This window comes from Cyprinus carpio, chromosome A10 (genome assembly GCF_018340385.1).
Source record: "Cyprinus carpio isolate SPL01 chromosome A10, ASM1834038v1, whole genome shotgun sequence".
Lineage (NCBI taxonomy): Eukaryota > Metazoa > Chordata > Actinopteri > Cypriniformes > Cyprinidae > Cyprinus > Cyprinus carpio.
Genome location: NC_056581.1, coordinates 2476563 through 2488619, shown reverse-complemented (window position 1 = coordinate 2488619; position 12057 = coordinate 2476563). Strand labels below are relative to the sequence as shown.

Below are 12057 nucleotides of genomic sequence, written 5' to 3'. Positions count from 1 at the left end.
AGTCTCAAACCCAAAGAGATTATTTTTAAAAAAAAGTTAAGACTCGTTAAACCCTCTTTAAACGCCCTGTTTAAACACGCCCCTACATGTCTATGTCACTGTGTGGGAAGATCTGCATAACACCGCCCAAATGTTTATGCAAAGAAAGGCATAACTTTTATTCTTGCTGTAGTATTGTTGCTGCCGGCGCCATGTCGTGGAGACGCTGTGTGTTTCATTTCGAAAGCGAAAATACTTTGTTTGGCCTTCCAAAAGAGGACACGACTAGAAATCAGTGGTTAAGTTGTATATACAACACTGTTCCAGAACAGTTCAACCCAAATATTCAGATGTGTGCTGCGCATTTTACGGAGGACTGTTTCCTGAACCTGGGAGAGTAGACTACAATGCCAGTTGTTCTGAATCACAGCCTGTAAGTACGTTTTTATATTTAAATGATTTGCCACTGACGATTCAAACCTGAGTTTTGAGCAGTGTACAGTAGAGCTTGTTGTTTGTCGTTTCTCCGATCACAAATGCAGACATGGTTTTATGTTTAGGCGGCGCAATATGCAACGAAATGCATAAAAAGACAGTATAAGTCATTATACAACAAATGCCTCGTTTGTAATCGGTTTTATTGGTTTTGTCTTGTCGTACCGGGACACAGGATCACAATATGGGAAGGGCCGTAACATTTCCGTATGACCCCTTTAATACATTGTGATTATTTTTCTCCAGATATTACATTGATACTTTATGCTGATATTGATATTGTGTGTATTCTAGAAATTCATATATATATATATATATATATATATATATATATATATATATATATATATATATATATATATATATATATATATATTTTTTTTACAGTTCTTAACTAAAGACAAAGCAAATCTAGGCAGGCAGCACACTAGGATATATTATTTCTGCCCATATTTCATACATCTTTCTAATAATAAAATAATGTTTTTGACCCCTTTCACACTGTAGTTGATACAAGAGATGGCTGGAAATAACTGAGACTTGAACTTGGGTTGCCTACATGAGCACCAATGGTTCAACATTTAGTTTGATATCTGAACTGCAGCTCATTAACATGCAAATGGACTAAATGCATGATGGTTCATATTTAATTTTCAATGTATTCTAGTGAATTAATTAATTTGGACAGTTTATGTAAATGACTTTGGTGACTATTTGCTGATTCAAGTCCCTTTGTGGAAGCCGCAGCACTGCATTTTAGTTCTTTTCCATAGAGCAATATTTAGTTAAACTGTTGTTCATTGTTACATTTTTTGTATGTTCTGTGTGCTCGTACCTGTTCTTGGGAATGAGAGGCATCTTTGACTCTCTCTCTGGGGTGCAGAGGGAGTTGTCCTGACTGCTGTCTGTGGTCAAGGAGACTGAATCAGACATGCGTGATGGTGAAGAGCAGTTGCTGTTGTTCTGGTTACTGTTGGCCACCGTCTCATCCAGCAAAGAGTCGGCATCTTTCCTATCATCTACATCAGACAGGAAAAACATCACTTGCATTTAATTCTACAGTTCAATTACACACCCTATTTTGAGAAACATTTGAGAAACAATTATCCCGTTAATGGGAGAATTATTAAATGATATTAAGCAAAGGGAGAAAGCAGGGTTTCCCATACACTGATTTATTTGTGGTGGCCTGCCACAATATCCAAGTTGAACGCCACAAATAACCACCGGCCTTTTTTCCATAAAAGGTACATACTGACAAACCTAGCGACTTTTTTGGATAAACCTTAGCTATGGTTCTGTTCAGTTGGAAGATTTTGCCATTGCTGCCCCGTACCACAGCAGACTCGTCAGTAAATGAGTATAAAACTGCGTTTCCAAGCACCTGACGCTTACTGACTGTCTGGGCTTATAAACATGAACACAAGCACAAAGTAATATAGCCAAACCTACCACATATAGTCACTCTTTTTAATGTAACAGTTAGAGGTATGTGGATTTTATCAGACGATGTCGCTCTTGTAAATCAGGATTTAAAGAATAAAGTGAGAGTGACTCCTGGATATTAATAAAATGTATTTATATTTGTTTTATATATGACAACAGAAAAAATGTGAATGGCTTTTTTGGGCATTTAGTTGTATAGTTGTATAGTAGATTATCTGCCGCCACAAGTCTCACAAAAACCTGTGGGAAACACTGGAAAGTAAAGCAAGTGTGACTTTACCTTTTTTGTCCTTGCTGAGGGCCACTACTTTAGGCTGGTTAAGGGAGATTTCAAAGAGTGGAGGTCTCATCTCGGCTATCTTCATTTCCTCCTCCTCATATGAAAGCTCCTCTGAGTCCTGACCACACAACCATATCATATCAAAAGCTTAAATTTAATTTATACTCCAATTTTAAATTTTTGCAGGTTTTTTTTAATCTTTGCTAATGTTAGTTAATAAAAGTGCTATTCATTAACAACTATTCATTGTCAATTCATGTTAGCAAATCCATTGAATAATATTAACAGAAACAATCTTTGTTTTTAAAAGGTTTTTTTTATTTTTTATTAATTTTTGGTTCATTCATGTTAACAAATGCAGTTAATATTAACAAATGAATCCTTACTTTAGTGTTATCAATTTTCTCTCTACTTATGTTTACTAATAAAAGTCTATATATTATATATAGTACATATGGAACATTTGTAATAAAATACACAGCGTCAAGCATAAGGTCATATATTGTTCATCTATTACTGTAAATCAAAACCCATATAATTTCTTACATTACAACAGTCACAATTGCAGCTACTTTTGTGTTACTTTTATCCTTTTTTTTTGTCATTTTGGAGTCTGACAGCCTGGTCCACATTCACCCTCTTATAGGTTTGAAACTACACTAGAATGAGTCAATCATTTTTTAATCCATTTGATCCAAAACCCATATTCATAAGATTTAATACTGAAACTCTGATGCAGTACCTCAAGGGTGTCATCATGGTTCACCACAGTTCTCAAGTTGTCTGAGTTCTTGAGAGGGATCCTCTCAACGCTGTGGTTGTCTAATGAATCTATAGGCTCGTAATTTTGATGGCTGTTCATCTTTGCTGTAGGCTCCATTTCAACAGCTCTGCCATTAGTGCAGGGACTTTCAATCACCTGACACACAGAAAACTCAAGGTCATTCCAACATCTGCACCAGGATTCACTTTAAACATTCTTCACACAACCAACAGATCAATATAAAAAAAATATTCCGACCCAACCCACAACAGGACATGCAACTGGTAGTGTTTTCAAAATCCAACCTTCACGCCAACATCCTGCACTCCGATGTTGTTCCTCTCGTTGGCTTTGGTCTCTTTTCCTGCCTCGTCCCCGGACTCGTCCTCTTTGAGTCTGTGAGCCACGGACTGAGCAGTTTTCACCATGTTCTTCAGTTCATCAGGATACGGTGTGGGGTAACGCTTCAGATTGCCCTCCTGTAAATTCAAAGCCACAGTTAATTTAATGAATTTAAAATTCCAAATCTAAAATAAAACATTGTTTATAAATAATATGAATGAATGAATACATTTGTAAGCAGATTATGTAGGAACATAAGCAGTGTGGAAATGCATGCCAGTTTTTAGAGAGGGTCACTGAATCCCTGGCCAAACACTGAGACCATTTTATTGCAAAAGGTGTTGGCAAGCTTTTTTCAGCACCCAAAATGAGGAGGGCTGCTCTTTCCGGGCCAGACAGGGTCACACTGGCGCTCTGAGAGCTGATAGTGATGCACCGTCAGACAGCTTGGGAGCCTGCATGTGTTCCTGGCACAGCGTACAAGCCAGACAGCCATATTGAGTCATCAGGGGTGCAAGACAGGACACGAGAGGGAGGGAACGAGATGCTGAGTATGTAATATCAGCAAGATGAGGGGTGGAAGGGAAAAATAAGGTGGACGTTGTACGCTCGAGGGCCCCTGAGACAGTGAAGGCTTCCATTTCAGTTTCTGACAGGAGTCATGTCAGGGTTACAGTTTTAATGAGTTTCCACTGCAATGCAGTGAAGCGCAGGCTGTGACATGCTGAGAAAGCAGGTGAGGCCGTTCCACCGAATCCGCTTTACCTCATGCTGCCAACAAACCAAGAAAGAATTTACCCCAGAAATGACAATTCTGTCATCTTTTATTCACTCTCATGTCACTTCAAACCTGTATGAATGACTTCCTTCAGTGGAGTGAGCTTTTAAAAAGCACCACAGGACTATCATGAATCTGGTCCATGTCACAAGTGCATTATATTTCTCAAGTCTTCAAGCATACAAACGCTTAGTGTGATGATCACATACAAATCTAAGCTGTTGTTTACAGAAAATCCTAACGACCTCTTTAGCTCCCCTTGACGAACAAATAATTTCATGAGAGAAGCAGTGTTGCCAGATTTGTAAATGAAACCCCTAGTTTGATTCAATTCTTATCAGTGAATCAGTTCATTTTAGTATTATAGAATTCTGAATTAGCTTTTGTTTTTGTGCTTTGTTTACATTTCAATTTTGCATTGAAAATTACATTGGTGATATGACCGCGCAGGACACGCACAAAGGGAAACAGAAAATCAAGAGTGCGCCCTGGACAGAAGAGGACGGTGGGAACTGACCCGCGGGGGCGTTTCTCTCTCATCCTTGTCCTCGTCACACTCGAATGCCACTTGCGCCCGCTGCTTGCGCTGCTCCTCCCACAGAGACGGGTTAAAGCTCTCACTGTCTGAGCTGGGCACATCTGTGAGAGAGAAATCCAGAAAACCATTAACAAACAGTCAAAACAACAACACTGCCATCGGGGGAGGATGGATGACAGGCTCAAGGACCTCAAATATTGCCTAGAGTTAGTTTTGATTCACTTCAGTGTGTTTCTGATTCAATTGGATCGAATCATTAAAATACCAACCATGTTGATTAACAAACATCATTTTTTTTTTTTTTTTGCTGCAGCCTGAGCTCGGTGGGCGGCACAGACTTCACATCAGTTCTTATTTGTGTTGTGCGCCCATTTAGCAAGACGTCTGAGTTCAGAAGAGCACGCAGACTTCAGACCATTTCTATAAAGCTCTATAATGCTAACAAACTGAAGCGGACTCCAGAGAGCCGCAGAGCCTGTGCGTTTGCCTTCTCAAGAGTTTAGAGTAGGGTTGCTAGGAAACAGGTTAAGACTTATTAATCTCTTCCCCCTCTGGAATCCAGCGAGCTGCCCATTTGTGATTTGCACAGCGAAACTCCCAGCAACACTGCAGAGAAAACTGCAAATTCTGGCTACAGGTAGCAGACATTTCAGGATTTTAAAATAAGTTTGAATGTCTATAAAACTATGTATTTTACAGAGCGGTGCACTGATTTTAGTGACACACAGATATATTGGCTGACTCGATTAACTGGTCAGTATTTAGCCATTTTGAGATTATCAGGTTGACAACTGTAATTAGCTGACAGCTGATGTTTTGTTTACGTCATCACAATTACTGTAAAAATCAAAATGACAAATTAGAGATTCTACTCTTAAAAATATAAAAAATTGTTTCTTGTTTCATTGTCAATGCTTACATTGCCATAACACTTTACAATAAGGTCCCATTAGTTAACATTAGTTAATGCATTAACTAACATTGAGCCATGCATTTGTTACAGCATTTATTCATCTTTATTAATTTTAATTAATAAAAATACAACTGTTCATTGTTAGTTAATGTTAGGTCAGGTCCATTAAATAATGTTAACAACGACTGCATTCATTTTCTTGCAAAACGCTAAGAACATGCACCATTTTGACTGATTTGATTTGGTTTTAATATGATTTCACAGCTTGAAGCTTTAATAAAATATAATTTTATTCCAAGTTTTAATGACGAGTTTGAGAATGACATTAACAGTGAACTTGAAATATTGAAATTTACCAATACTGGGTGAATTTAATAAAAATTCTGTAAAGAAAAATAATAATAATAAAAATAATAATAATAATAAAAAAATATATATATATATGTATATATATTCAGTACAATTCATCCAGAACATCTTATTTGCTATAAATAAAATGTCGATAATAATAATAATAATAAATACAAGTAATAATATTAATAACAAATTAATATCACGGTCTTATAACGCAAAATCAAGATCACAATCTCTAAGTTTTGCTTGAAAAGTAGATCGTAGACATCATCTAGACGTCTATCTATCTATCTATCTATCTATCTATCTATCTATCTGTCTGTCTGTCTGTCTGTCTGTCTGTCTGTCTGTCTGTCTGTCTGTCTGTCTGTCTGTCTGTCTGTTTGTCTGTCTATCAATGTATGTATGTCTTTTTGTATTTGTGTTTGTGGTTGTGCGTGACTAGATACTCACAGTCTTCAGTTCTGGTCTGTTGAGGGAACATGTAGTTAGTGAGTACGGTCTTGTGCGTCTCCTGATCCTCCTCTTTCTGCAGGGGAATGAGGGGCTTTGATTGAAAAAGACAAAAAATAAAATACAGGGTCAATGATTAGTCAAATTTGATGAGATGCCTTGGGTATGACATTTCCGAACTCTCTCACACAGCATGAGGACTCTGCCGCTCTGGACTGCTCTCATTATAGATTCAGACCATGCAGCTCTGGCTTTGAACTCATCTCATCTTTAATCAAATGCAGCTTTATAAAACCACAATCACAATCATTAAAGAACAGAGTGCCACCTTCATCTTCATCCGTTTCCTTGAAAGCAAACATCACAACAATGTGGATTTCACCCCAATCTGACCCAGTGCTTGTGAGCATTAAAGTCACACAGGTTTGTAATGAAATGAGAATAAGAAATTTTGGGGTGAACTATTGCTTTATTAAATATCATATCTTAAAATAAACGATGTGCTATGGTGAACCTCAGAGGTGGGGTGACGGCGTGTGTGGGAGTGGAGCTGATTGTTATATTTAATAAGCATTAGTCACAGGCTTGATGGCCACTTGCGACAATCACTCAGGCTTTCAATTACAGATCACCCACACACACTCTGAGCTCTGCTGAGGGGAACATCAAATCATCCTGCTAAAGGACAAGCTTTACAAGAGTATTTCCGGGAAGTGACTGCGTATGAGATCATTGTGATTCTGTGAAATATGTAATTTTTTTAACATGGCTCTCTGAAATGCTCAGATGTTTTTAAATATTTGTGTATACACAAGGCTAAAATATAATTGACAGCTATCCCAGGCAAACAATTTCTTTCATAACTGCTAGTTTCGAGCCTTATAGCGCTTATTTCCTCACTTTTTGATTAATTCTCTTGAAAAGAGAAATTTCTGATCAATCTTTTACACTCAAAGGCCTCCGCTGAACAACACAATATATATAAAATGAATTATATATTTTTTATATTCATATAAGCTGAGATATTTATGGTATGGTATTTCTGCTGTAATTATGACAAAGATTGCTTATATATATATTTATAAATGTATTTATTTATTTATAAATTTATTTATTTATTAATTAACTGAACGTGGCTGCACTGATATATTAATTACAATTAATTTTGTGATTCCAAAGCATTTGAGTTTATCTTTTTATTTAATTTTGTTTTTTTTGATGAGAGCTAGATTAATTTATTTTAATAAATTGTTCATTATTACAAATATTATTTGTAATTAATTTAATTGTTATATTATTTTAATAATATTGCATTCATTTCATTAATAATTCCATGTAATTCTGCGGTCCTCTTGGGAGTTTGCAGAGTACCTTATATTCTTTTCATTTCATTTCATAAATTAAATTATGGGCACAGTTTGTTTTAAGGTCCAATTCTCACTATTAACTACTATTAACTATTACTATTAACTTTTGCCTCCATAAACACCTAATTTGCTGTTTTTTAATAGTGAGGTAGCTGTTATGTTTAGGTATGGGGTGGATTAAGCGATCTAAAATATGGTCATGCAGAATAAGCTAGTAATATGTGCTTTATAAGTACTAAAAAACAGCCAAGATTGCTAGTAATATGCATGCTGAAAAGGCGTAGCACAAGTTAATGGTGAGAACGGGTTCCTAATATGGTGATAACACCATATTGAGCAACTATAGACCAATTTCAAATCTTCCTTTTATAGACAAGATTATAGAAAAGGTCATTTTTAAACAGCTGAACAACTACTTAAACTCAAATGAATACCTGGACAATTTTCAATCTGGTTTCCGACTGCGTCACAGCTCTAATGAGAGACTGTACTTGTTAAGATAATAAATGATATTCACTTTAATTCTGATTCTGGCAAAATATCAGTGCTGGTACTACTAGATCTCAGTGCTGCATTTGACACTGTCAATCACAACATACTTCTAGAGAGACTGGAAAACTGGGTCGGGCTTTCTGGGATGGTACTCAAATGGTCATAGAAGGGAGAGGTTATTATGTGAGTGTTGGAGAGCATAAGTCTAAGTGGACGTCCATGACATGTGGAGTCCCACTAGGCTCAATTCTTGCATCGCTCTTGTTTAGTCTGTATATGCTCTCACTAAGTCAAATAATGAGAAAGAACCAAATTGCCTATCACAGCTATGCTGATGATACACAGAAATACCTAGCCTTATCTCCAAATGACTACAGCCCCACTGACTCCCTCTGCCAATGCACTGATGAAATTAACAGTTGGATGTGCCAGAACTTTCTTCAGTTAAACAAAGAGAAAACTGAAGTCATTGCATTTGGAAACAAAGATGAAGTTCTCAAGGTGAATGCATACCTTGACTCTAGGGCTCTAACAAGGAAAGTCAAGAATCTTGGTGTGATTCTGGAGACAGACCTTAGTTTCAGTAGTCATGTCAAAGCAGTAACTAAATCAGCATACTATCATCTAAAAAACATTGCAAGAACTAGATGTTTTGTTTCCAGTCAAGACGTGGAGAAACTTGTTCATGCCTTAATCACCAGCAGGGTGGACTATTGTAATGGTCTCCTCACCGGCCTTCACAAGAAGACCATTAGACAGCTGCAGCTCATCCAGAACGCTGCTGCCAGGATTCTGACTAGAACCAGAAAATCTGAGCATATCACACCAGTCCTCAGGTCCTTACACTGGCTTCCAGTTATATTTAGGATTGATTTTAAAGTACTTTTACTCGTTTATAAATCACTCAATAGCCTAGGACCTAAATATATTGCAGATAAGCTCACTGAATATAAAACTAACAGACCACTCAGATCATTAGGATCGAGTCAGTTAGAAATACCAAGGGTTCACACAAAACAAGCGGAGTCCGCATTTAGTTATTATGCTGCCTGCAGTTGGAATCAACTTCCAGAAGAGATCAGATGTGCTAAAACATTAGCCACATTTAAACCCAGAATTAAAAACTAATCTGTTTAGCTGTGCATTTATTGAATGAGCACCGATGTCCAAACTGATTGCACTGTATTTTATGTATAATCATTTTCTATTTTTAACTGTTTTAAATTCATTTTAAATTTCTTGTTTTATTGTTGTGATTATTTTTTTATGATTATTTTACTTCCTTTTATGTAAAGCACTTTGAATTACCACTCTGTATGAAATGTACTGTATAAATAAACCTGCCTTGCCTAAGTGTTGCCTATATTACATTATATTATATTAAAACACAACATTGTTAGATTTTATTAATTTCAAATGACTTGTTCACACCTTTAAATGCTTATTTTACATTTCAAGCTTTTCGACAAGTGTGGGAACCCTGTTCTACACAATAAATGTCTAAGTATTTCATTATTTATTTAGAAAGTAGCTAAGTAGCTGTGTAATAAACAAGTTCATTTCCAGTCTGTTGGTCATTATCGCAACAAACAAACCCCTTCAGAGTTCAAATCAACCCTTCGCTTGTACTGCAGTCCTGATCACTCTGTTGATGTTTATTTCACACTAATGACTGTATATTGTGCCTTGTGCATCTGAACTTTGCCCACCTGGTTTTCAGACAGCCACATTGCGGTCATCTGGTTGAGTTTAGTGAAGCTGTACGGAAGATTCTTCAACCTGTAAAGAAAGAGGACAATGAGCAGAAACTTGATTACTGTATGACAAAATAGAAACAAGTAAGAATGATAGTATGCTGAACTAAAATAAAAAATGGGACATGATTTAATAAGAACAGTAAATTAAGAAAGAGTCTGGCATAATATGCATCAAGGCTTATAAATATAGCACAGAGAGCAGAAAATGCAGCTATATTTTCCAGCCTGCTGAATCACAGCCAAATGGTTCTCTCAGAAAAATGTCAAAGTAATGGCTCTCGGCCACCAGCTGCGTGGCCAGATTGGAAACGTTTGTCACTGAAAGATTTCAATCGTGAAGAGTGACAACTGTTGGTTAATTTGGTTAGACATTTATAAAGAAAAATTCTTGTTCTTGGGTCAAAACAATGTAGTAATTTGATTAGTAACATGACTTGAAAAAGGTAGTCATTTTGGATAAAAGTTAAATTATTAGTAGAAATTAGCAGGTGATGTTTTAGCATACGCTGCAGGCTGTTGTGTGATATGATGGTTGGACGTGTAATGCGGCACAGAGGCACGTACTTGTTGTCGCTGAGATTGATGACCTTGAGTTTCTGCATGTCGCCCATCTCCTCCGGCAGACTCTCCAGCTTGTTTGAGTGCAGGAAGAGAACGGTGACGTTCTTCAAACTGCCCATCTGTCAGATGCACAAACATACACATGAAGATGCACAGCCGATATCTACTGCGTCTCCTGGTCGATGCTTTGATCAGACTGCAGGATCGATGCAGTCGAGATTGAACCATTTTGTATGAGTTGGAGTCGTTTTGACAGCAGCAGTGAGAGTCTGTTTGTTCAGATGGTTCATTTCAATGAACCAAATCAATATCTAATACACATCGCACTGGTTAAGCCAATTCCTAATCCTGACATGTTTTGCACAAAACAAAACTCGAATGGATATGGTCTACACTTGCCATTACGAAGCATTTGAAGGCGCTGTTGTTACTTGATGGATATATGTTGGAAAAACTCACGCCTCAACTGGACTATTTATTTAACACGCTATCAATTGTGATACAACTTTCCAATGTTATGGACATCGCCATCTTTGATACTGTCACTCGATGCAGTTGTGACTTCAGCTGTTCGTTACTACAGGTTTGTATTCATACAGTATTCAGTTTGTTCATACAGATATGTATTCGACTTCAATCTGCCGAATGAAGAAAAAGTTTCAAGACTCACACCTAAGCAAATGCTGTAGTCAATCCCAAACGGTGGCTGTGAATGCAGCACGAACATTTACTGAGAGATGCCTTTTAATTCTTGGCACTTGTATCTTTTCATGTTGGGACTGACCTCTGGAGGCATCTGTGTGAGCAGGTTGTGATCTGCAGCAAATGTCCGCAGGTTCACACACTGGCCGGTGGTGGACGGCAGGGCCTCGATCTCATTGAAGGCACAGTCGAGCTCATCCAGAGTCGTGAGTCTACAGAGAAAAAAGATGCATGTGAGATGCCAAAGTGTTAACATTTATTCAAACTAAGCAGTTCCCTGCCCTCTATTCAGATGGTTCTGTGTTCAACAACCTTGATTTTTTTTGTTTATTTACAGTCTGATGTCAAACATTTTTCTAGCATGACTAACAAGCAGGTGTGCTGAATAAATCATCAAACCAACGAAGAACCAAGGCTAAATGAATCTGAGAAAATGGTTTTAGCTGTGAAACAAACAGTTGTGCAACTGTTTATAAAGTTTTGCAAACACTGCAATAGTGTTGAGGAGTAACTAACTAAAGTTTTGGATGGGTTCTAACCCAGTGGATCTCAATCCTGGTCCTGTGAAATAGCCCTGAGAACTCAGATTCATTGTGAAGGCAATTAAACCAGCTGTCTGTGTTCACTAGAGTGCTTATTCTTTCCTACACCAAAATAAATCTTTTCTGATCCCTTGTATAAATTGTTGATGGAACTGGTTGGCAGAGTAAACGCCTTTATGCCAAAATGCCAAACTGTGGAATAAAAGAAATGTGTGTGTGAGAGAGAGAGAGAGAGAGATCAAGAGACAATGCAGAGCAAGAGACACTGATCGTTGCTGAACTGAAAATATAATTT

General features: G+C 37.2%; 1 protein-coding gene across 3 annotated transcripts in view; it reads right to left on the bottom strand.

Moving 5' to 3' along the window:
- Positions 1–12057, bottom strand: part of LOC109091975 (erbin-like) — an 83965-nt gene that overhangs the window by 10769 nt on the left and 61139 nt on the right. For 2 of the 3 annotated variants that reach the window (XM_042764703.1, XM_042764704.1), the window contains exons 11-19: positions 11303–11432; positions 10522–10637; positions 9910–9979; positions 6342–6441; positions 4601–4722; positions 3269–3442; positions 2943–3119; positions 2201–2318; positions 1310–1493 (exon numbers count right to left, since the gene is read on the bottom strand). In XM_042764703.1, the coding sequence (XP_042620637.1) occupies positions 1310–1493; positions 2201–2318; positions 2943–3119; positions 3269–3442; positions 4601–4722; positions 6342–6441; positions 9910–9979; positions 10522–10637; positions 11303–11432 (1191 nt within the window). Of the gene's footprint in view, positions 1–1309; positions 1496–2200; positions 2319–2942; positions 3120–3268; positions 3443–4600; positions 4723–6341; positions 6442–9909; positions 9980–10521; positions 10638–11302; positions 11433–12057 lie in introns of those variants that run through there. The other variant, XM_042764705.1, reaches the window with a different exon arrangement.